Genomic DNA, 27,129 nt, shown 5'->3' on the forward strand with positions numbered 1-27,129 from the left:
CCGAACTACGACAAACATTCAACTGCACCCTCGAAACAGCCATGTACCCCGGCAGCGGGAAACGCGCCAAAATCAAACCCCTACTCAAGAAGCCCTCTGCAGACCCGACAGACCTCAAGAACTACAGGCCCATCTCTCTTCTCCCCTTCGCAGCCAAAGACATTGAGAAAGTTGTCAACACCCAGCTAACGCACTTCATAGAAACCAACAACATCCTTGACTCCTCTTAATTCAGATTCTGCCGCAACCACAGCACTGATACCCCCCTTATAGCTGCCACTGACGACATCTGCACCCTCCTCGATCAAGGGCACACTGCAGCCCTCATCCTAATAGACCTCTCAGCAGCCTTCGACACCGTCTCCCACTGCACACTAGCCGCCAGACTCCACGATGCTGACATCCAAAGAACTGCCTTAGACTGCATTTGATCTTTTCTCTCAGGCAGAACACAAAGAATAAGACTGCCTTTCCTCTCCGAACCCACAGAGATGCATGGTACCCCACGGATCCTACCTCAGTCCCACGCTCTTCAATGCCTACATGGCACCCTCGCTACCATTGTCAGAAAACACGTACTCAACATAGTTCCATAAGCCGACAAAACCCAGCTCATACTCTCCCTCACCAATGAACCCAACATCACCAGGCACACTTTCCAAGAAGAAATGAAGGATGTTGCATCTTGGATGAGCAGCAGCTGCCTGAAGTTCAACTCGGAGAAAACTGAAGTCCTCATCCTTGAGTCCACCCCCTCCGCATGAGACAACTCCTGGTGGCAATGTTGTGGGGAGTGTCACCTTCCCACTGATTATCTAGTTTTACAACTCCTGGTGGACCACGCCTGCAACCTCAGCATCATACTCGACTCCTCACTCACTATGAACCGTCAGATCAAAGCCATGTCCTCCACATGCTTCAACACCCTCCGCCTACTCCACAAGGCCTTCAAATGGATCCCCCCGACTCCAGGAAGACCGTCACCCATGCTCTCATCATCAGCAGACTAGACTATGGAAACGCCCTCTACACCGGGATCGACAAAACAATCCTCCGCAAACTCCAGACCGTCAACAACGCCGTAGCCAGACTTGTCCTCAGCATCCAACGACATGACCACATCACCCATCAACTCCGCGACCTCCACTGGCTCCTAGTCGAAAATAGAATAACCTTCAAACTGCTGACATACACTTACAAAGCCCTCCATAACACCGGACCCCAAAACCTCAGTGGTAGAATCTCCTTCCACGCAACCAAGAGAAACCTCTGCTCCACCGACCTAGCATTAGCCACGGTCCCCCACATCTGCAGGACCAGAACGGTGGCAGATCCTTCTCCTGCAGTGCAGGCAAGACCTGGAACAAACTCCCCCTCCGCATCAGACAAAGCCTGACACTATTCAGAAAAGATCTCAAGACCTGGCTCTTTGGATGACCACGGAAATGCCCGTACCTCCTCTCCTCAGCACCTTGAGACCCTCATGGGTGAGTAGTGTGCTCTATAAATCCCTGATTGAATATATACCCTTGCATCTACTGTGATGACGCAATGTTTCCCTGTAGTTGAATAGTTGCAAGGCGGGTGCATTATTGATTTGTTGTTTAATAACATAACATGTATTTGTAAAGTGCACGTTCACCCCTAAAGGGGTATCTTGGAACTGAATAACAGATGTTTATTGATTTGTTGTTTAATGCAATTGAAGGATTGTTGTTGCTCATCCTTCCATACAAAATCTGCACCTTTTCTTAGTAGTTGTCTCAGAGGTTCCATCGTGGATACAAAGTTCTCCACAAACTTGCTATAATATTCACACAGTCTGCTGGAGGACACCAGACCTGGATGTAATCATGTAAATGATTGAGCCGTACACTCTGCAGGTGTGCTGGGAGTTAATATTCCAAACCCCCATTGTTGAAATTCAAGAAAAACATGGGCATCACTTACTGCTACTGCCACAAAGAGGATCGCGTTGCTCTTGTGCTCAAAATTACAGACCCTCTCCAGACATCTGTCACACGAGGGCTAATTTGTCCGACTCAGCCCTACACCCTGGCCCTCAGTTCATCCAGTCACATAGGGTCAGGCCACAGTATTTATTTCATAGGATCAGGGCACCTGCTGCTCCCCCCTCTTTCATAAATATATAGCCCCCCTCCTTCATGTATATAGAGGCGGAGAGTGATGCAAGCTACTCCTCTGCTGTAAACTTCACCCCTCCCCCCCGGCTGTGGCCGTGGCCAGAGGAGGTTCTGCCAGCAGCAGGAGAGTGCAAAGACTGGTTATTTTTGGAAGGGCCTGGCCGCCATTGGCCCGGAACAGCCGCTGCCCCCCTCCTCAGCCCGGTGAATCGCAGGAGCCATGTGCCCTATAATCTGAGCCTTTGCCGTCTCCACGTGGGTTCCTAATTGTAGAGCCTGAGCCAAAGCCTCATAACTACATGTGCTGAGCAGGCTCACGTTGACAGACTGTGGCCTATTTGCAGCTCTGCGAAGCCCCCAGGAGCTGCTTTGGGAGTGGGTGTGGTCGTGTAAAAGCACTCTGGATGGGAGGCTGACATAGCGGAGGCGTCGTGCCAACAGCAGCAGGTACCCTGCGTGGTCTGTTCATGACAAACTCTTCATTTCACGTCCTAGGGTAGGAGTGGGTGTCATTAAAACTCTGCTACGCAGTAGAGTTTTGCCTAACTCCGTGCACCAAGCACAGCACGGATTGACAAAAACTCAGCAAACTCCATCGGCGGAGCGAAGTTTACCGCCCACTCTTAGCCCTTATAGATCAGATCAAAGAGTTTTACTTAAAGGTGGTCGCAAAATTAGCTTATGAGGTGAAACAGCCGTAGCGCCTTCATTGTAATGAGTAGTCTCCTCCTTTTTCATATCGCCAAATGAATGTTGCAGTAAGAAACTGGAAGTGAGGTAGGTACAAACTAAAGATGTATTCTTTCTGTTAGGCCTTGTGTGAGACACTGATGGTCAGCTTAGAATTTTTCTAGCCCGAACAACTGGAGCAGGCGGGGGGGGGGGGGGGGATGCAACCATAAGCACGAACACGGGGGCGGGTGGAACAAGTAAATAATAATAATATACAATGCTTTTCAACAATAAGGTTATGTATGAATATAACAGGACCGGATTAGGTCTGTTGGCTTGTAATGCCACTAACACCCCCATTTTGTGGGTGTTCCACGTTAACTTTTGTTGTTTTGGAACGGATTAAAGGTAGAAAAGGTTTGCAAGATGTAATTAAACCTTCTTAAAAAAATTTAAATAAAAAAAACGAGTGCCCATATAAATCGGAAATGTAAGCGTTCTCCGCGAATGTATCCACTATTTCTAACCAATCGCTGTCTGAAGCTCGATGTATACCCTGCCGGAACTGCAGCCAATGGGAGCCAGATTAGTGTTAGTTAATCAGAGGGCGCCTGCGCTGCCCCGAGGGAACGACTGAGGGCAAGATACGAAGAACATGATACTGTGAGGAGCCGTTGTTACGATACCGCATAGCTATCAATCTTTGAGGGCTACGACGCGCACAAGAGCTAGCTGACATTTGCGCGTTTTCCATTGTATGAATACCAACGTTTGTGTATTCTGAACGCTCTTGTATAACTCATACGCAGAGCTCAGGTTTTTTTTACTCGAATGCATTGTTCAGGTCTTTTTGAGGCAATAATACATTCCGTGTTCTTAGTAATTCTATGCTAGTTTACTAATGTGTGGATGCTTCTAAGCACTGGCAATAAAATCTCGAATTCCGCAAAGAAAATGGTTTCTACTCAATTGTTTACAAAAATAAATTCCATTTAAAGATGGCCACCTCAATCGGGCCTTACTTTAGTAAAATATTCAATGGTTTTAGTCCTCTTTCCACTATCATTACGTAATAGCGTCGGCTCCTCCACTTTCAGTCAGTCCCTCCTGCGCCGAGTTCTTGTTTACTTGTTCTGCGAAAGTGAAGTTCGGGTGTTTGGCGGCGACAAAAGTCTGCTCAGCCATGTCTACGGGTAGGTGCGACCTGACCTCACGCGCTTCTTGGGGCAGCAGGTGGAAAGCATACGTCCCTAGTGCTCGCCGCCGACACAGTGAGGGTGTAGCGTGTTCTTCAAAATGGCGCTCACGAGACGAGAGCTCTGAGCTCCGTGCTAGGGCTCCGCTATGAGTCATTTCCTTCTGCTGCGATGCACGATCTTATGTTGATGAGTTGCCGCATAATCGCATATATATATAATGATTTTTTTGCTTATATTGCGAATAGATGTGGCCCGCCACCTATTTTAGATCAAGTACTGATGCACGTTAATTGACTTAAGACTCTTAAGAGTTATGCTGTGTAGTTACTGGTTTATAGATTCCATGTTCTAGTGACTTTACAAAGGTAACATTTCTGCAAATAGTCACAAGTTAAAGGTGGGCGAGCCAACAAATAAAGAGGGCGAACCCAAACAAAAAGGTCGGGCGCTTAGAGTCCGTACACGAGCTGAGCCTAGTAACTGTTTTAATGGAAATTATGCAACAAACCTGACATAAAATATATTAAAGTGTCTTCAATTTTTAATAAGCATTTGTTATGCAATAGGTCTCGCATTTGCGTGAGTTTAAGCTATTGGCATTTTAAATGACAATGCCTTTTATTTATCTGTTTTGATAATTAACACACAAATAAAAAGCATTGTCATTTACAATGCCAATAGCTCAAACTCTTGTAAATGCAAGACTTATTTCATATAAAAAAAGTGGTCGCCATTTCCCGGACAGCTTGAAAAGAGAAAGTGCGCAAGGCGTGCTGAATGTTGCACGAAAGCATGTTGTGCCTCCAACTAGTACATACTGTGTAACAACAGAAGTAAAAGGGCCAGTCCTCACGGAAGGTTACAAATGAAGATAAGGCGGTACTAAGGAGGGACTAACCAGTCAGAAGCCAGCATTTCCGAAGGACAATGACACAAGCCAATGTAAAATATGGGCGGAGCTTTAAGTCCATACTCCAATACAGCATGCCTTGCAGAGCAACATTATAGCATATTAAATTAAACATTATGTTTCAGCTTATGTTCTGAACTCATATACTTGAAGGCGCTTTCAAATACAGTAAGTAATAAAGAGGATCAAGGGAATAAAAATATTTACCTAAAGTCACACGACTTTGTTAAGCAGGGAAGCCAATATTAATCACGTTTTCTGGTTTCACTTTGTTCAAATTAGCCCTAGATGAGTATTTATTTGTATTTTTTTTTTTTTAAGTCAAATGTTAATTATTTGCTTTTGACTCTGCATAAGGGTAATGCGTTGGAGGTAAGCAATTAAAAGCTTGGCTCCTTTTGGGCTCAAGGTTAAAGCAGTACCTTGAGCTAATCCTGATATCTGGCTTGAGCTTCCAGTGTCTCGCCCACTGTGTGTCACAAGGTATCTTTATTGTGAGTTTACCTCAGTGCGCATGATTACCTGTTTGAGTCTTTGCCATCTTGTATATAGTAGCCCCTACCCTCACTCAATAATGTCAATAGACAGAATATTACATATATTTCTTAATTTTTTTTATTCAAGTTTCACTTCTAACAGAGCAGTCACAAACACAGAATATTATATAATGTATGTACGTGAAGGTTTTTTTTTTTTTTACTAGTTGTGCCTAGTCATTTTCATATTCAACCATACAACGCAACAAATATACAATCCTGTTTCTGGTGAGAAGGCTTCCATGTTTTAATTCTAGCCATAAAAGTATCATCGGGCTGCTTCATTACTTGTTTATAGGGTTGATTTCAAACATCTTCAAAAGTACTCACCCACTTATGTCCGTCCCCTTCCGCACTATCCAGCCAGTAGTATTGGTATCTGATAACGTTTGTTAAAATTTTGCTACATATCAAGATGTAAGCTCGTATATCACTGATAACACTGGGTGAAATACAATTATACAATGAAATGCACATAATATACAGATAGCAGCCTTTATCATGAGTGTCCTTTCTTCCTCTTGGGTGACTTGTCATATTTGAGTTTTATAGCCTTGAGGGTCGGCTCAAATATGAGTTCAGGCCTGGGCATGCTTTACATCGGACGCAAGTTAGCATCCTATTCAGCCTTGGCAAATTTATACAAGTCTACTTTCCATCTCCCTACATCAGGTGCCCCTGGCAACCTCCAATTCATCCCTCTGTTGTTTTGACAAAGCCAGGCTTATAAATTTGGTTTTGGATCTGTTAGCTCTTGTTCGAACATAAGCCCAAGAAAACATACACATACTTGTATAGATAAGTATTTACTTCCATATGTACATCTCTACATTCCAATATCTTTAGCTCTTACCTTGCCCCAAAGCTTCTATTTAGGTTGTTTTTCAGTGAAGACACGCACAGCGCAACTGTTTAAGACAAGGGGCTGTGGTCCTTCATGTGCTTAAATGACAAGCTGCTCTGACATGAGCCCAGAATTAGCTAAATGAATTATAAATATAATTAGTAGTCACCTATGTGTACAGACCTTTTAATTTAAGCTAGGCACTATGTTGATCTTCGTTTTTCTTAATTCTAGTGTTTGAAGTTACATAGAAACACCTTTAAACACATAGACTCTATTGAAATATTTTGTAAGTTTCCTTCATAAACATTTTTTATTTTTTTGCCGTAGCTGCTAGGTGACTCGTGAGACTACTTCAGTTTATCCTACCTTTTTTAAAAAGTATAATTTACATTCTGGGATTCTTGCTACTTTTACATTATGTATGGATACAGAATTGCAGGTTTTAAATTGTTGTTAGCATAAAAGGCAGGACTTTCATTGGCACACATGGAAAAAAGCATCGTGGTATCTATGATCATAATTTGATGGTTCTTTCTGAGAGATGATATTCCATCATGATTGAGCTTCCTACATCAAAATGTGCCTTACTGAATTTGCTAGGCGTTGTATATTATAATGCCATGGTGGCTGTATAGCAGTTATGGTAAGATTTAAAGCTGCCTCAGGGTGCTAAAGAAGGAAGGGGAAGACATAAGAAGGAGGTATTGCTGCCAGGTTTTCGGCTTGTTTTTATGCAACATTACCACCTTTGAGGTGTGCTTATGAAACAATTTCACACATTTGACGTTTAATCACTATAAGTTAGGTAGCTCTAAATGTTCTAAGTTATTTGCCACAAGCACCTCTTGCTGTATACCTCCATCCTAGTAGCCCCATGACACTAGTTGTCCCCCACAATAAATCTTTCAATAAGAATGCTCAAATGTTTCTCTGGGGCTTCTGTGCAATGGACTTCCATTGCTCCCATTAAAAGCAAATCTGGACTTTGCTACTCGTAATGTCTTTGGGCAGTGTCCTCTTTATTGATGCGAAGGATGAGAAAATGTACAATATGTTTAAACTGTGCCAGTTTACGGTTTATAAGTTGCGGTCTTTATTTTTTCATACAGCGAATTAAAACTTTATTAAAATGTTTTTTACCCCCTGGAAAAAAAGCAACTTTTTTTGGCCCAGCTCTTCAAACAAGCAGTCTCTCTCTTGGTAATCTTCAAGCAAACTGTTTTTCAGCCTACGCCTCACGATCCACTTTTTGTGCCTAGATTCTATCTAATTGGTTGGTTTCACTGTTGTAGACTTTTAAATATATTTGAATCAGGTGGTGGCCCAGGCAAGAGTTCAACATTTTGAGGCACATTATTGCATATGTGTACCCAATAAAGCAATTTTATTAGTTTGATATGATCAAGCACATACGAGCATAATACACAAAACAAAAAGCATTTTTTTTAAGGAAAAAGATGTATGCCCAAGAGGTGTTCTCTGCTCCCTGCGTGGGATCCTTCTGGAGTCGAAAAAATCCAAACAGGTTATTTTGTCTCCATTAGAAAGCGCACACACTCTTAATAGGTTAACAATTAATGATTTGATGCAGTTTGTATAGAAAACATTGCGCAATATCATTTTTTGATTAAGAATATTTATATTAGTGACTATGCGATTAGTGCTGGACGAATCTGTTTCTTGTGAATATTTTGTCCATGTTTTAGAAATGCACATACATCTCAAGACATTTTGAAAAATAGTGTGTGTGTGTGTGTGTGTGTGTATATATATATATAAGATATATAATGTCCTGTCCAAGTAAATAAACATTGACTTTCCCTGTGCATCACAGCCTGATTCTGGACTGCAAACACAGTCTGTATTTGTTACAATTTTCAGAGGATGTTTCTTGGCGATGTAGGAACTGACAGGTTTCAAGTATTTTTGTCTTGTGGCGATATATATAGCGCCACTAGAGATATATATGATAAAATCTATTTATATACTTAAAAGTTTAGTTTGTGTCTAACTTTAATGTATTTGATAAGAAAAGACAAGTGAAATCTCTGTATTCGGTATGCAAATAAAATGTCTCAGAACGGAGAATTCGAAAATGTAGCTAGATGAGCTCTACAAAGTTTAATCTACGGATAGACACTTTTTTATTTAGTTTGAACCTGGTACCCCAGGTTTTACACAGTTATTTTTTAGGTTCCTCTTTATTCAAAGTTCTATTCACATTTAAACCTGGGCAAGAGTACATATGACAGTAGTCCGCTTAAGTCATTTACTCATACCAGACAACCACAGGCCTTGCTTTGAGGGCTGTTCTTCTGATTTATGATTGGTTAATGAACTAATATCTTCCAACTATCTCCTTTACACCCTCTGTTGTTCCCAGTCAGCTAATTTTTTAACTTTCCATTTTGTTCTGATCCTGTTAAGTGCTTGCACAAAACCCAGCTACTCTTTTGAGCAAGGCAGCTGATAGACTGCTGCAGCTCAGCTGAAGATCGTTGAATATGGCGGTGTGTGAGAAGGATTTCAGTCACCCTCAGTAGATGGCTTTTGGCCTTTATTCAGTAAAGGCATATCTACCTAATGTGCTGAGTGGAGGAAACACCAACTCCCTATTTTATTTACTGGTGAAGGTACATTCTTGGTCAGCCTCCAATAGATCTTTTGCAACCGGACAGCTTGCGCACTCTGGTAGGCTGGACTGAATAATGAAGAAAGACTTGCAGTTCCCCATAAATATCTGGATGAGGCAAAGTTCGTACTTGTGCACCCCTCAGTTCCTTAATGGTCTTTTTGAGCAGCAATGTTTGGTGTCCACAAGGAAATATTTTCCTCACTGATAAAGGACGGTCTAAGAGCACTTTTTTAGGTCTCGCCTAGACAGCGCATGTGCTGTCTTGTCAAGAGATGCTGTATACACTATAGCGGGGGCGCTCCACCCACTTTCCGCCCATCTTTTTGATTGGCATTAATAAAAAATACTGCATTGTGATTGGTGTTTGTCTTTTTAGTCCCGCCTCATGATGCCTTTGTCGTCATTTAGCTCCTTCCGAGGCTTAATCAGCTCCTTTACTGGAACACTGTTTGCTGCCCTGTGTCTCTCCCCCGCCCCCCTCCCGCAGCTCGCAGATTTTTTGCCCCCCCTCAAACCCTCCACTCCTGTTCGTGCCTTCTTCAACTCGGAAGCTCCCATTTGTAATGCAATACATCTCACGTAAATACAAGTCGTATTGCATTGCAAATGCTTGTTATTAAGTAGTGTTCAAAGTAAAGGAAGCGCGAACACCAGAAGGCAGGCGTCTCGGGCCTGAGTGTGGGCGGGGCTCCCATGCACCAAGGAGACCCCCGCACACCGGCCAGAGGAAGACGGAGCTTCCCTGATTGCTCCGACGTCTTTCCTTTATGATGAGAGCGGCTACATTACTTCTTCCAAGATGGCGGCAGAGAATAACTTCTGCCGGTGAGGTGGCACAGAGGCAACTTGATTCATTTTGCAGCATTCACGCGAAGGAGCGGTACTGAAAACATGGCTGCCTACGGAGGTAAGAACCGGAGAGCCAACTTGGTAAAACGTGTCTTAGTTTCATTCATGATATCTGTCCGCGGCGCACATGTAGATTTGTCTGGGCAGACGGCCACTACAGAAACTGACAAAAGTATTTCTCATGCCCCTTAATGTCACGGCGGTACAAAAGAGGGTGGTGATGGATGGAGCATCAGAACCAATCAAACACTCACACCCAGTCCACAGATCCAGGTTTGATCCATCACCGTTCTTTAGCCCACTCTACCACCCCAGTTCAGACATGGCCATATGCAAATCAGTCTGACCCTGTGCCTCATGGGAACAGTCCAGCCCGAACTGCCAAGCCATGCCTTCCCTGGACCGGGAACAAGCTTCCTAGGACCAGTTTCTGGCATTTCAGCCGTCTTCAGCCAGGCTTGCTTGAATCCAGTGGCAAAGTGAGCAAGGGACTCACGTCTGAGCATACCCTGCCAACTTATGGCGAACAAAGCGGTACAAAAGAGGGTGGTGATGGAAGGAGCATCAGAACCAATCAAACACTCACACCCAGTCAACAGATCCGGGTTTGATCCATCACCGTTCTTTAGCCCACTCTGCCACCCCAGTTCAGACATGGCCATATGCAAATCAGTCTGACCCTGTGCCTCATGGGAACAGTCCAGCCCGAACTGCCAAGTCATGCCTTCCCTGGACCGGAAACAAGCTTCCTAGGACCGGTTTCTTGCATTTCAGCCGTCTTCAGCCAGACTTGCTTGAATCCAGGGCAAAGTGAGCAAGGGACTCACGTCTGAGCATACCCTGCCAACTTATGGCGAACAAAGCGGTACAAAAGAGGGTGGTGATGGATGGAGCATCAGAACCAATCAAACACTCCCACCCAGTCAACAGATCTGGGTTTGATCCATCACCGTTCTTTAGCCCACTCTGCCACCCCAGTTCAGACATGGCCATATGCAAATCAGTCTGACCCTGTGCCTCATGGGAACAGTCCAGCCCGAACTGCCAAGCCATGCCTTCCCTGGACCGGGAACAAGCTTCCTAGGACCAGTTTCTGGCATTTCAGCCGTCTTCAGCCAGGCTTGCTTGAATCCAGTGGCAAAGTGAGCAAGGGACTCACGTCTGAGCATACCCTGTCAACTTATGGCGAACAAAGCGGTACAAAAGAGGGTGGTGATGGATGGAGCATCAGAACCAATCAAACACTCCCACCCAGTCAACAGATCTGGGTTTGATCCATCACCGTTCTTTAGCCCACTCTGCCACCCCAGTTCAGACATGGCCATATGCAAATCAGTCTGACCCTGTGCCTCATGGGAACAGTCCAGCCCGAACTGCCAAGCCATGCCTTCCCTGGACCGGAAACAAGCTTCCTAGGACCGGTTTCTGGCATTTCAGCCGTCTTCAGCCAGGCTTGCTTGAATCCAGTGGCAAAGTGAGCAAGGGACTCACGTCTGAGCATACCCTGCCAACTTATGGCGAACAAAGCGGTACAAAAGAGGGTGGTGATGGATGGAGCATCAGAACCAATCAAACACTCACACCCAGTCAACAGATCCGGGTTTGATCCATCACCGTTCTTTAGCCCACTCTGCCACCCCAGTTCAGACATGGCCATATGCAAATCAGTCTGACCCTGTGCCTCATGGGAACAGTCCAGCCCGAACTGCCAAGCCATGCCTTCCCTGGACCGGAAACAAGCTTCCTAGGACCGGTTTCTGGCATTTCAGCCGTCTTCAGCCAGGCTTGCTTGAATCCAGTGGCAAAGTGAGCAAGGGACTCACGTCTGAGCATACCCTGCCAACTTTATGGCGAACAAAGCGGTACAAAAGAGGGTGGTGATGGATGGAGCATCAGAACCAATCACGGAACGGTGATGGATCAAACCCGGTACAGGGAAGGCATGGCTTGGCAGTTCGGGCTGGACTGTTCCCATGAGGCACAGGGTCAGACTGATTTGCATATGGCCATGTCTGAACTGGGGTGGCAGAGTGGGCTAAAGAACGGTGATGGATTAAACCCAGATCAGTTGACTGGGGGTGAGTGCTTGCAATGTTCAACACTCCGTCCATCATTTCCTTTGGTTTTTCCTTAATGTCACGGGGCTTGTAATCGCCGTCTTTTGCTTGAAACAGTCGCTTCCTGGCAGAAGTCGGTGTGCTTCGTGATACAATATGTCATTGTGCGATGTATTAAGAGGTTGTGCGTGGTTGATGTCAGAGTGCCGCAGGGGACTGTATTTTTCTCGTATTAGATCCACAGTATTTTGACGGTATAACACATTCAACATAGAAGTCCTAGTTTTTAGGGGGTTACAAGGGCATTAGTGCCAAGTGGCACCATGTCGTGTGTGACACCTCCAATCAGTGATGGCTGTCCAATCAACAGTACTTGGCGTGCTGGGATTTTTTACCCAAAACGTTCAAAGTTGAAAGTCAAACGACTTGTCCCACAATGCAATTTGCTCTTGGCTAAAGCACCAGGACTATTTGCAGGAGTTACACCCAACGTGTGGCTACTTAAGTACTAATTACATCCTCAATTCCCCGACACATACGCTTTTTTTCCTGCCTTCTTGTATACCACCTTCAGCAAAGGCCACGCACCTATCCACCACATATTTCTTGATGCCTCTTCTCTCTGTTGTCAGAAATAGAGGGGCAACATAACTGCACCAGCCAAGGCAGAGCTTGTACTTAAATTATCTGCACTATTCTTCTGCAGCATGCGTCGTTGTCCAGTTTTCTATATCCAATAACAGTTTGGATTATTTTTATCTTTAAAAAAGCATACGAGAGAGTTATTTCCCTTAATATACTCAACTGGATCTGTTTTCATTTTCTTTTTCACTATTTTGGTAGGTAAAAGACAATGCCAATACATCTAACAGACTTACAAATGCGAAACCAATTTGCATTGCAAATTCCTGTTTACAGAGGATGCCAGTGATTTCTTATTTCACCCAGCTTGGTGAGTTACAACTCTACAGACTGATGAGAAAAAGTAGGAGATAAGTAGGTGTCTTCGAAGGTTGAAAAGGATTTGGGTGGCACAATTAATAACATTATACCCAGGCAAGGAGGCATATTCATGATAGGCTGATGAATAGGTCAATACAACAAACAAAAATGCTCACGACTAGTGCTCTGATACGTCCGTTTGCTTTACTGCAGGGAGATCAGGGTGGATTTTGTTTACATTCAGGATCTAGTGTCCTACGTCCATGTAAATTGTAAAAATACAAGTTTTCAGATTTTTTCTACGGTTGAAAATTAGATAGGATTTTTCTAAAGACAGTGCACATGTGAAAAGTCAGACAGAAATGGTATGAACTCTGAAAAAGTTACTCACTGTTTGAGATCATACGTTACTGCGCTACACACATGCACAGAATTATGCAAGGCCTTTTGTTTCTTAAATGACTGCATACAAACTGTCCTGTGCTGCAAATAGGTTCCTGAACCGTTATTTACCCTCCTGAGAGACCTTCAGTACACCTCGCTACCGGATCAACTCCAGCCCATTGACCTTTCTCCAAAACTGCGCTAAAACACAACCTCCTTAAATGGAGTCCTAATGTTGGATGACCACCTTCCTAGACCTGTAACACACCTGACCAGCAGACTGAGAGAGAAGTTGAAACTGTACAATTTGTAGTGCACCTTTTTGTCAAGTGCCAATTGTATCATTTGTTATAGGTGTCAGCACTTGCCTCAATTGCCTTTAAATGGATCAGCCCTAAATAAAAATAGTTTTGCGTACTTTGCTTTGTACGTTTGTACAGGGTCTGTGAGTAGAAATGCATCAGTCTTTGTCAGTACAATACAAAGCTTCAACTTGTAGGTTACACACTTTTTTAAATTAGATACATGATCCTAATGAGCACACTGGGTTAGATCTTATGATCAGCACAAGCAAAACAGACCCACTTGCGCTCTCTCTCTCTCTCTCTGCGGAGATATATTTGTCTTATTTTATCTTGCAATTAGCACTCACCAGATCTGTTACCAACACCCTTTAAAATTCATAACATGAATTCTCTCTCTTGCTACCAATGTGGGTCCCTCCAGGGCAAGACCCGGGTCCTCTACTATTCACCTTTTTACAGGGAGAGTATAGTTTGGCTAGTTTTGAGGTCAGTAGGTCCTCGTATGTCTTATAAAAATCAAGAAGTAGGCCATCAAGAGTCTTGGAGGGGGAGAGTCGTGTGGCACCATGGATTTGTTACTCCGTGTTAGGGCCATTCAGGGCATCGTTCTGCTCCGCAGTCAGCACTTTCAATCTGACAGTAGTAAGCAATTCCCATAATACCAGACTGTTGGCTTGGGGTTGTGCAGCATTTGGTAGTGTGTGTAGAATACTTTGTGTATCTCATCTTGGATGTCGATGACCGAGTCGGGGAAAATGTGGTTGGCTCTATTTCTGGCTTTTACTTGCATAGCCAAGCCAATAGGTGGCCTAATTTGTCTCCTTCTGCGTGCCTCTTGGCTTGATACACTGCATAGTTGATGCATTGTACTGATTCAAGCAGCTCAGCATAGTGATCTCTTGTTTAAATCAGTTCATTGTGGGCAGAGTCATCTGATAGCACAGCCTGTTCCAGGCCTCGCAGAGAGGTCATTACTTGGTCTTGTTCCTGGCAGAATTTGCCCTTCGCTCTGATCGTAGTCTCAATGCAATGTCCCTCGTACCACTATTTTTAAAGTGTCCCACTCTACTAGGCACGTGGCGGCTGTGTTACTGTTTTCAGCTATGTAGTTTGTGATGGTTTTGCGGGTTGGTTTGTGGAACAGTGGATCCTCTAGAGTTGCGGCCTGAAATCTCCAGGTATGTACTGGTTGTGTAGACCCTCCGCCCCGTAAGTGGTAGAAGAAGCAAATTATGATCTGCTAGGGTCTTCCCGAGGCACACCAGAAATGTGACTAGGAGTTGTGGTTGAGTGACAGAGGAAACAATCTAGTCTATCATGGAGATCGTGTGGTGGGCAGTAAAAGGAGAATCCCTGAGTAGTTAGATGCAGGGCCAGCCAACTGTCGATCAAGTAACATTGTGCAATCCACTGTAACAGATGTATTGCGATGCGTGTTGTGGGGGAGGGAGATATCATGTGTCCAAGTGTCAGGAATGTGGTATCAGGTCTAAGAAATGTGGTATCAGGTCTAAGAAATTACGGTCAATTATGCGTTTTAAAATTGCTGGAGTACGCAAATACCCACACTGTAAACATGGACGACCTTACTTGAATAAACTGTTGAGACAACTATTGAAGTTCCTGCAGACAAGCTTCTGCGCGAATTCGAAGTTAGTGGTGCTAGTGAAAACCAGTTCAGGGCAGTGTTCTAGATTATCCTGCTTCTTGAGTCGCAAAAGCCTGTAACGCGCATGCTCGAGATGAGAGTTGCACACTTTAGCTGACTTGACAAGGAAGGCAGTGTCTTGTTTCCACACTCTCTCCCTCGGGGAAAATTTCTCCTTGTTACGTCGTCATGTGAACAGTATCTTCGTTTCCGCACCTGTGCAGTGAATGTGCTTCGGCAGTGTCTCAGCAAAGCACCTACTTGGAGTGAAATATTGTCATCTCCTGAGAAAGATAGTGTTCAAACTCTGAATTAGGCAGAGAGCTTCAATGTCGTTTTCTAAACTAACAATTTAGAACTAGAACACTACTCTCCCACAGAGCATTGTGAAGCAACAATTTCCTACCTGATTGAACATCGTTGAAAGCCTAGTAAGCACCCCATACATGATTCAATATTCCTGTGCTATAAGTGGTGATTCCTTATGAGAAGAAAAGTGTGACCAGAAACAATTTAAGTTAATAGGTATATGTGTAAAGAACTGAGATCTTTGACCAAGTCTTTGGACAATTAAGAGTGAACTAGGAAATTTCAAATCATATTGATGCTATGCCTGGGTGACAAACTCCGTTCACGGAGTTTGCTGAGTTTTTCGCACTCCGCAGAGCTTGCGCAGTTCCGGAAAACTTCGGTCTGGAGCAGAGTTTTTTACCTCACTCACGCTCGCCAACGGTAAGTGAGGAAAATCCAACAGAGATTTTTCAACGCGGGCGGTCGAGGATGGGCGCTACCGCTCATGTTGAGAAACCTTCCGTTCGCATTGAGGAAGCTTTCGCTTGAGTAGAGCTTCTACTCGAGCGGAAGAAAGAAGCAGCGCCCTCTTGCGCTGCGCGTGATGCAGTTTGCACTGATTTTACAACACAGGACAAACATCCGGTGCTAAAAATCAGGGCAAATGGCGCATGGTAACGCACTCCGCATAGCTTAGTGGAGTTTTTTGCCACTTTTTGCGAACTCTGCCCAGGCCTAATTGATACAGCTTCTACTTGTAACAAAACAGAAGAATACAAGTAGCCTTATAAGAATAATATGTATACATGTAAGGTGTACTCTAAGAGAGAAGAGGAGCGTAGCTAATCTTTAGAAGCATATAGGTAAAGTGTAGAAGCATTTAGGGGAAATAAAAATGTACCATATTATTAGTTATAAGCATGTTTATTAAATAGTTGCTTGTGTTCGTGTAACGTTCTTTCTTGTGTCAACAATAGGTGCAGAAAATCCATTCGGCTTCCCAGTTCTAAGAAAGAATTCGGTTGAGAGGTAGTTGAGGAATAGAATGTCGAATAAGTCGCACCTTCATTTCTGAGGTAGTCTCTCTATTTTGTCTGCTGATGCTAGGTGATAAAATCTTGAGTGGATTCTGTCCCTGGTAATAGTAGATTGGCATTGGGACCATTGTCTGCTCATGTGGACTACATTGGCACTCAGGTTGGTTTTAACACCAACCCAGTGTCCAAGACACTGTTCAAGCCCCCCCCCCCCCTTCACCCATATATGATCCATGGCAGTTGGCAACATCTGGTCAAAGTGTGGTGATATGTTCACAAAGATTTGTGCTTTCAGGCCATTCAGTAGACCTATACTCCCCAGCAACACAGCTTTGCCATTCAGCGTCCCCTCCACAAGCTTATAATGATCCTTCCGGTCCACCTCAACAGCAGCTGGATCCATATTAGTGCCCCTCCTGCATAGCAAGAGTAGTTTGTACTAAAGCATCTGCCCCCTTATCGTTTTTGAAATCTGAGATATACCCCTTGACTAGATATGTTTCTTGCAAGAAAGCTACGTGGGTGCTCAACTGCTTGTGAGATATTAGTGAAGAACGTGTTGTTTCATGGCAGTGCCCATACCTTGGATGTTACAGGTTAAAACTATAATTTACCCATTTGGTATCCTTGGGCAGCCGGATGTATGGGGTGGGGGGCAGGGTCTGGGTGATGGGGAAGCAAGCTTATGGGCCGTCCACAGGCATGTTGCATTACATACTTGATTTTAGGCTCAATAATGGAAATAAAATAAACTACCCAACTCCCACTATCAGGGCGGCAGAGCAAAATATGGCTGTCCAAACAGTTAACAGAACATCTTGTTGACGTGTATTGTGGCTTGTCCATAGGGTCCGTAGCATGGAATTGGGTGGGTTCAATATGGGGGCTGACCTTGCATTAGCGGTTTATGATTTAGAAGGGGCGTGGGGTCGCATCCCGCGAGTGTCCACAATGAAAGGTGAATATAGGCATCTAGGCTTGCAACATCGGCTGAAGGGTTATGCGTAGTTATAGAGCGAGGCAGCGGACTAGCCTGAGGTATCTCCGCATGTATGCGGCAGGTGCTGGCAGGTACGATTCCTGCCATGGGGTGTAGCTGTCCTTGACAGGTGGGGCGGCGAAGGCGCCTCGGGCAGGAACTCAGGATCTCCTTCCAGTGTCTGCTCTCCCTTGTCAACAGGAGCTGTAGGGTGCCCCACTGCAGTTTTACAGTGTTGTTCTTTCTTCGATATAACAATGAGAAGGAGAACTGAGGCCACACTGGAGCGCGACGTTTCCGACCTCTGACCTCTGTTCACAGGGGCCCTCCTTGAAGTCATCTGTTCTGTGTATCTCATTACAATATTGGTCTCTGCAGCCAGGGCCAGGAATCTTTCACGTTGCGTTTGAGGTGGTATAGATGCTCCAACAACAGAGTTCATTCTCCCCGTGAGCATAGTTTCATGCATTTGAATTGGGGGTTTATGGAGCGCTGGCGTGGGGTGCGACACTCCTATTCTGACTGTTGGTACCTCCTCTGCGTCACCCAATCCCAGCCATCGCCGGGCTCTTTGAAGTATGTCTTTTGGTTTGCAACGACTTTAAGTTTTGCAGTGAACACCAGAGGTAGATGAGTCAGGCGTCCCATAGTTTACTTTTCACTCCCATGAAGGAAGCCTGCTTATGCTGGACTGCCATCGTGTAGTCTGGGAAAAGGAGAATCTGTGTGTTTTCAAAGGTAATGTGGCCCATGCGCCAAGCGTCTTTAAGGATCGTATCTTTATTCCTGAAGTTTAGCATTTTGGCCACGACCTGGCATTTGGGGTGTTGGTTAGGGACTGTCAAGCGGGCACTCGGTGCGCCCATTCCTCTGTGAAAAAAGGCGATAACCCTGTGGGCATTATAAATGTGGACATCCAGATCTCAAAGAAGGTGGTTGGGTCCGCTGACTTTGCACTCTCTGGGAAGTCAATTATACGAAGGTTGCTGCGTCGCAATCTATCTTCAGTGTCTTCAACTCTTTTTTGGAAGCACATTTTATTAGAGATCTCAGTGACATGGCTGGCGAGATCTGCAGTTGTAGGTTGAAGGACTCGTATGGCTATTTTGTTCTATGTATTTCTGTCTTGAGATTTCGCTCTGTGCTTCCCGCTGCAGACCCAGTTTCACTGCCCCTGCGTCTACCCTGCCCCCGTTATATTGTCTGGTGGCCGCAATGGCTGCGAATACATTGTCCAGCTTCGCTTCTGTGGAGTATGCCACAGCCTGGGATTTTGCCGTGAGTATCATGACGGTTGGGATCATTTCCTGACTTGTGGTGTTGGGTACAGCGTGAGATGGCCCCAAATGGGCAGCCCCGACATAAAGTCCCATACCCGAATTGTGCTGAGGCATGTTGTTGCAGTCTTGTGTGATGCTCAGGAGTGAAGGTGTTGAGGTTGACAGTGCCGTAGAGCAGGATCCGCGGTTTCACTGAGCTGGTGGGTGGAACTTTACCAGTCTGGGGTGGCATGTGCTGTCCCACAAGCTGGATGGGTCCCTCGTGTAATTGGACAATGCCCTGAAGTATTCCACAATGACAAAGTTGGTGGCTTGACACTCCTCTTAAGGAGACCCAAGCTTTCCCCAGCTTATAAGTCCAGTCCAGCCTGGGGAGGCACGCAGTCTAAACTCGTATCCGGGGGCCTGGGGAGCAACACCTGGTAATGGGCAGCAGATGTGGTGTAAGAAATAGCCCACTGTTTCATGGAAGGGGTAGGGGTCCTGTTGCGGTCAAATTGATTATGAACCCCACTGTGTACAGCAGATGTACCTGGCTGCGTTTTCACTCCCCGGGACAGCAGTATGTGTTGTCTGTGCTCATGACAGGGTGATGGAGGGGAGGTGGATGGCATGGTAAGGTCGTTGTTCACTCTGCTGTTCTAGGTGCAGCACGGCCCCGGCATCCAGGAGGAGGAGGGACCTCAGCGCTTCTTCCTCAGGCACTCACCCCTTTGGGATGGGGGTCGAGCACTCTGTATCTGCCGTGTGGCCCTTCCCTGTGGCAGCGGCTGCATTAACTGCAGTAGTCCACTTCACAGCCTCTGGTGTGTAATGGGCTCTTCATGCTGTGGCAGCCACCAGGTGACCCAGAACTCCCCCGCCATTCCCGCAGAATTGGGGTACTGAGGACCATCCCTTATGAGCCCCTTACAGTTTTTGAATGCTTTGCTGGTTCCTGTCACAGTCCTTCCGGCCCTGGCCTCATGGGTCTCCACTCATCACAAAGGCCCTGCACCATCCTGCGGCGCCAGGCATCAACTACACAGGCATTCCCTGATGGCTATCAGACTTCTCTTCTATTCCTCCCAGCTTTGGCCATGGGGGGGCTCCCAGGTGCAGTCTGGATGACGTTGGATCCCAGGTCCCCTTCAGGAGCAGCTTTAACATGCATCTGCTATATTTCATTGTTACCCTACCCATCTGGATACTGGCCAAATGGTTTAGACATCTGAGTGCACTGTCCAGGTCTCTGGTCTGGGATGCGGATAGTCATAATTTTCCATTGGATACACTTTAACACCCTGTTTTGAATGGAGGCCTAAATGAACTATATTGTCAGGTGACAGAAATACAGTAGATAGGGCTCTGGTTAGAAGGAGAAAACACCAAAGAGATGGGCGAATGGAGAAAGAACTGAATCGTGAACCGGTGAATGGAGAAAGAACTGAATCGTGAACCCCTGATTGCACTCTTAAGGCAGTGATCCAGTAGACCCCAAAATCATACTATATGAATGGCTATATCGTTAAGTGCTCTATGATGTGTTAAAAATCCTACAAACCATTCTCTATGCTTCAGCACTACCCCCATAGGCCTCCTTCACAGAGAACCCACTCCATTCTTTAATACACACCGGCCAAGGTCGTGGTTGGAGGTGTGGTTGTTCAAGGTGGGAGAATAGTTTTCAGATAGGATGGTTATTCTTCTAGATACACTTGTAGAGTTATATATTTTAGTACCTCGACAATATCTGAACTATGTAGCATTGGTGTGTGCTTTTGAGAAATGATGGCATTGCCAAACCCTCACATCATAAGGTCCTCATGGCGATAGGGAACAGTAGACATTTGGTGAGATGGTTTTGTATGACACTCAACACGGTGGTTCGGAGGGGGCTGGATAGGGCTAAAATGAAATGGGAGTTGAACCTAGGAAATGTCATAGATGACAAGGAATTGGACGGAATATCAGCATATACGCAGAAAGTGTTACTAAAGCTAATAAAATGTTATTTAAATAAAAAAGAATGATAAACATAGAGCACAGAGAAATGTTAGACACCCCAAATATAGGTGATAAAATCTGACATGTTATCCAAACATTACACAAAAAAAAGCACCTGGGCTGGACGACTTCAGCAGCGATTTCTGCAAAACATACTATATTAACCCCTAAATTCTAATCACTTTTCAGGTATGTAACTAATCAAGTACAAATACGCCCTAATTGGGAGAGTCAACAAAGTTATCATTACCAAACAAGGCATCATATAGGCCCATTACAGTGCATAACATAGCAAAACATTCTTTCAGGCTGGACAAGATATCTACCTGGTGTAATTGACGCAGACCAGACAGGCTTTGTAGCCTCAAGGCAAACCCATGATAACAAAAAATGAACAATTTATGTGGTTGAAAAGATGCAAAAAAAACAGACCTCATTAGACTTTGAGAAAATCTTTGACCGGCTGGGTTGGTATTTTCTGACTAGAGTGATGCAGAAGATAGGTCTTAGACTGGAATACATATGCACTAATAAACATGAAACAAGATCCAAGGCTCTCTCTGACCAGGGCACACGCCAAAGATTCCCATGTTCCTTTTTGGGTCGAGCCTGAACCAGCGTGCATGCGCTGCTCTGCGGGGCTTCTTGTAAGCACTCGAAACTACTCTGTGTGGGTCTAACTCCCCCCCCCCCCCCCCCCCACATATTGGATTGGTTGTTGCCTGTGTCATTTTGTTATCGTAGCCTGCAAATGGCTAAAGGTGAGTGCATGTCCCACCTCTTTTGCAAACGTTCACTCAACGTTTTGCTTGCGGGAGCGAGCAACTGCGCACAGGGCGGCAGCTGCATTGCCTACTTGTCTCCCCTGCACCACTCCCCCTTGTCGGTTTGTGCCCGCCCCCACTACTCCTGTGGAGCTGCTTGTTATTTAAAGTCGTCAAAAAAACACTGCGCATTCTCCATTTATTCAAAAATGTTTCTCTTTTTAATCTAAACATTAAAACTTGTAGATAAAACCCGGGATCTCTTAAATGGACAGTGGAGCTATTCTCTAAACAGCACTCATGCCACAGCCCCTCTCTCTTGCAGGCCTCCGTGCAGCCAATCAACAGAAGCATCATTTCTTACACGTCTGACACAGATGTCTCCGTTGTGATAGGCTCATAATTGTTTGTACTACCAGCAGGTGATATTGTAGCTCCAACTTGCATTCCTTGACTCAGTCTGTGTTCGAAGCACCCCTAAACGCCTTTTCACTGAATTCTAAGCACACCAGCTTTGTTAAATGCCGCTGTTGTGCTGAAATATACGAGTTTCACAGCTGTGTGCTCTACATTTTAGAACGTTGCCTTCCTGTGCTGTGTTCAGTTTCATTTATTGGCGCTTTAGTGTCAAAAGGTGTGGAATATTACGTGTGTAATGATAATTACATTTATATAACGCTTGATACCCTTGACGAGGCGCTGTGTGTCGTGTAGGACCCTACTCCGGTATTAACATGAGCGTGGCATGGATGCTGTGTTGTAAAATATATTGTGATGACATTCACCAGATATCCCCCCCACTTCTATCTCTACCTCTTTGTGTCTCAGTCTCTGTTTTTTCCACAGTGTCTGTCGCTGCCTTTTTCAAAGGTCGGTCCGTCTCTCCACAAGGCTCAGTCTCTGCCTATCTCTGTTTTCCAGGGTGTCTTTCTAGCTTTACCTGTTTGTCTTTTCTGCTGTCTGTCTCTATCTTTTCCACGGACTCTGCATCTCTAGCTTTTCCACAACTTGCCTCTGCCTCTCAGTTTCTCTGACTTTTACACTGTACCTGTCTCTCTCTCTTCCATTGACCGTTCCTGCCTCTCTCTCAAGCTCCAGTCTCTGCCTCTCCCTTTGTCCATCATATATGGCCATGGCGCAGCACGCCACAACCAAAAACAAACTGCCGAAATATTTCCGAGCAGTTGAACAGCACTCCCATGCAGCAACTTCAGGTCACACAAACGAAAACACGCTGGGGTTAGTACCACCAAACGAGAAGAATATCCTCTTCTCAAAATATGGGGTTATTTATGTTTTTTGGTTCATAGATTTGGCACTTTATTTTAAAAAAAATAGGAAAGCAGAGATTCAGTGCAAATACAATAAAAGCATGGGGTGCAAAGTCAGATTTGCTTGTCTGAATTTTTTTTATTTTTAATACCCCAAATGCCTGTGTTTAAACTTTTTCTGTTGAGCAAAGGGAAAATAAAATGTGGTGATGGATTTAGTTTTTTTTTTTTTTTTTTTTTTATTTTTTTCAAAAAGTTTTTATTGAAACAATAAATCCGTTACAAGCATGGGCCTACAACCACCAGGGCCGGCCGCTAGATTCAGAAAGGATCGTACATTAGTTAAAGCAATAGGCGACACCTGGGGCCCAGCCCCGTAAATGGCTCAGGATAGCTCGAGAGAAGCAGGAGACATACATTTAACATAAATAACAACAAAAAACAAAAGGCGAGGCATACGGGCAAAAAGCGTGGGTCAGGCTACATCCGGGGGACTTTTACTCCAAACCTTCAATTAGCTATCAACAGGAGGGAGTACTGAAAGATCGGGGGGGGGTAACGGGAAAGGAACATCTATATTCAAGATTTAGTTTTTTGTTTCTTTTTTTATTCTATGTTGCACAGCTTTGTCAAAGCCTATTTGTACAAACCGCGAGACCTATTGGCTTTGCCAATGCTTGTTACAATTTGCTTTAAGAATAAAGCCTCTAGCAGAACATGTTTGGAACATAGAACATAAGAATGGTTCGACACACAATAATGTAATTTGATCTAAATATAGAAACAGTGAACAGTCTTAATATGCACACAGAAGGATTTTGGATTCTACGACGTATCTTTATCCAAGAAAGATTCTTTATTGTGTTTGTACAAAGATAAAATCCAGTGGCCGACGCATCTCGTCCCGAAAGGGACTTCTTCAGAGATGTAACGACTTGATAACCGAAGAGCTGTCGGTACATCGATGTGTCTGCTTCAAAACATTGAAAAAACTTTAGCTCGAAACTGGTCCCAGGATGCTTGTTTCCGGTCCAGGGAAGACATGGCTTGGCAGTTCGGGCTGGACTGTTCCCATGAGGCACAAGATCAAGACTGATTTGCATATAGCTGTGTCTGAACTGGGGTGGCGAAGTGAGCTAAAGAACGTTGATGGATTCAACTCAGATCTGTGACTGGGGGTGAGTGTCTGAAAAGTTTCAGCGCTCCGTCCATCATCACCTTGTGTTCTTTTACTAAGTCACTAGGCCTTCCTTTTCTAACCTATTAGCTTTACCAGTGCTTTTTAACAATGCGGTGCAGCATCAGTAAAAAGCTTTTGGGCGATGGCATGTTACATCATAAAAATAAGAGCAAAAAACAAAGAGGCATGACGTTGAGTCTATTTCCTAGGCTCACACATTAATGAGGAAGTTAATCTACAAATGTAAAGGGTGCTTGGGAGCCACTACTGGATTTAATTGATGGAATCACATGAAGCTTTTGTGATGACAAAGATTTATTCTTCAGTGGTAGTGCAAAGGATTTACCAGATGAGCTGTGAAGTGCGGGCTTTTAAGCAACAGTTCTATAAAACAAATTGCATTACCTACAGTCTGGGCATTACTAACATCTATATTTTGGAAGCAGTTTTATCTTAAACCTTTTTGCACTTTTTGTAGCATTCTATCTTATTCTGTGTAATGCAAGTTTAAAATAATGACTTGCATATTCACAGTGGGTTCAGTCACAGCCTGGGTCCTTGTAGCACTAAAAATACACGTCACTACATAGCTAACCAGTTTTCAGATAGCTTATGTGTTACATCTGAGTGTTTTTTTGCATGCTTATGCGTTACATTTAGTTAGATAATGTCTTACTTTGAGTGACACTTGATTGCGGATAGGGCCAAGAACTTCAGTCTATGTAATTAGATACAAATTAGCACATGTGAGGACAGAATTAACGTACATTATTGGGAGTAGCAAATCTCTTTCCTGAATGGAATAATGGAGGATTCCTAGGAGACATTCCAAATTCTGCTGCAGACTCTATGCCCTCGGCATTGCAAGTGCCAGTTTTCCCTGGCTTGCCAGCTCTGTGCCTGCTGCTGCCCCTCTTCTACTGCTACATGGAGGGGCAGCTCCCTTTCTAATCATCCTCCACTTGTTCTCAGTTGGAACTGGGTTTAAGGTGCCTTTCTCATAGAAATGATGCTGGTACGTGCCATGCAAAGATATTTTGAGCAGTTAGTTATCAAATGCACGTATTTTAATTGAGCCTGGTGGCAATACCATTTTGTGTGTATCTGGTTATTGTAAATTGAGTTAAGTCATTGAATGTATGCTAAAATGCCATACAATTGACCCCTCTCCCAAGCTTCTTTGCATGCAGCATCACAGTTTACATACCTTTCAAATGATTTGACACCTGCATAAGCCACTTTCTACAACAGACTGACTCGCCTGCGGGGGGAGCATACAGAGTGTCGGAGATGCCGACCTGCCGCTCCCAATTCCAGAAAGTGCACCAAAGACGAGCGGACTGCCTTGCCCAGGATGTGAGGCTGAGATGGATACCGTGGGACAGGGAAATCATGCCACGCACTAAAGCAGAGAAATCACAAGATCGCCCGGCCCACAACACTTTGACCAGGCAGAGGAGAAAGTGTTTCCTGCTGTGGGACCCATGCACATATTTTAATTGAGCTTGGTGTCGAAAGCATTTTTTTCTGTATCTGTTTATTGTAAATTACGTTAAGTCATTGAAATTATGCTAAAATGCCATGCAATTGACCCCGCTCCCATGCTCACTGAAACCGGCCCTTTGCATGCAGCATCACAGTTCACATACTTTTCAAATGCCGTGACCCCTGCATAAGCCACTATGTACAACAGACTGACTCACCTGCGGGGGGAGTATACAGGGTGTCAGAGACGCCGACCTGTGAGGCTGAGATGGATACCGTGGGACAGGGAAATCATGCCATGCACTAAAGCGGAGAAATCACAAGGTCGCCCGGCCCACAACGCTTTGACCAGTCAGTGGAGAAAGTGTTTCCTGCTTCGGGGGCCGCCTCTGCATTTTCGGCAGCGGGGTCCGAGAGCAGGTGGGCTGCGTACGTTTGGATACAATGCTTTTCACACAAGACACTGACCTTTGGCTCAAGACTCTCTCAGCGAATCACTGACTAGAGCCCAGTCATGGGGTTTCTAGCCAATCAGAGCCAAAGTTTATCTGGCTTTCAGACAGCACTTCTAATTGGCTTTTGACCCCCAGAGTTTCCACAGCTCGTATGTCTTTAGTGATTTAATGTCTACTTGTCAATTGGAGGAATTAGACATTACATCTTCTTGCCCATCATGAAAATCTACATGATTCAGGCCATATGATCCCCCCCCCACCCCAGTATTCTGGATGGTATAGTTTTTTTTTTTTCTTTAAACAAATTTTATTGCCTTTCAACCTTAAACAGTTTTGTCATACACATTATTTATGATCAGTTACTTTGGTATTCTTTTCTTTTTGTGCATAATAAACATTATGTAAACCAAATACTGTTTATATCTTTCATGAACCTCCCTCTACTAACTCCCCTCTACCATCCCCTTACTGAAGGTTCCATTTAATATTCAGCTAGTTGATTTCCCACAGCTCTGATCAAGTCACATTTCTTCCTCCCTCTTCCCCCCCATTGTACTCGATCCTTATTATCGCGGCATCACCCTGATCGTATCAGTGTGCTCATTGTATACCCCCGTCATGATTGTGACGTGTTGGACTCCCCTGGTGTGTGTCAAAGGTGAGTACCTGCCAGAGTCTGGCTCTGGGTTTTTCATTCTCTTCACCAGTGCCCCTCACACTCTGGCTCTTCCCATTGTCCCTATCCCCCTGCGTGCATTCTTGAGTAGTACCCTACTTTCACATCCTACCTAGCTTTCTAGCTCTCTTTTCCATCCAGCTACTCGGAGTCCCAATGGTGTCTTCCAGTGTCTCGTGATTTCACACTTGTCCAGTATGAGAGCAAGGTCTTGGAATCTATCAGTAACCCTCGATTTAGATGTATGGGGAAATAGACTAAGGAAAGTGTGCTGGTCCACAGGGAATCACGCACTCATTTATTCTAGTCACAATGGCAATATACATGTACAATTTGGCAATTCCAGAACATGTGCGCCCCAACTTCTCCACATCTTGGACAGTTCGCATCCTCCCTGTGGCCGTATCTGTTAATACTTTCCGGGGTGAGGTAGGCCCGATGAAGTATATAAAAATGAATCGGTTTGAATCAAGCATTTCTGGAAATCTTATAAGTTTTATCTAACATGTTTACCCAATGATTATCTTCCATTGGAGTGCCCAAATCCGTCTCCCCTCTGTCCCTCAGTACAGTCAGAGGTTGGAGAGCATTCCTACC

General features: G+C 44.7%; 1 protein-coding gene across 4 annotated transcripts in view; it reads left to right on the forward strand.

Moving 5' to 3' along the window:
- The first annotated feature begins 3,891 nt into the window (after positions 1-3,891).
- TAF15 (TATA-box binding protein associated factor 15) overlaps positions 3,892-27,129 on the forward strand; it is a 481,601-nt gene continuing 458,363 nt past the window's right edge. For all 4 annotated transcript variants that reach the window (XM_085649621.1, XM_085649623.1, XM_085649622.1 and 1 more), the window contains exon 1: positions 3,892-4,009. In XM_085649621.1, the coding sequence (XP_085505747.1) occupies positions 4,000-4,009 (10 nt within the window). In that variant the 5' untranslated portion in view covers positions 3,892-3,999. The remainder of the gene's footprint in view (positions 4,010-27,129) is intronic.

This window comes from Triturus cristatus, chromosome 3_2, assembly GCF_964204655.1.
Source record: "Triturus cristatus chromosome 3_2, aTriCri1.1, whole genome shotgun sequence".
NCBI classification, from domain to species: Eukaryota; Metazoa; Chordata; class Amphibia; order Caudata; family Salamandridae; genus Triturus; species Triturus cristatus.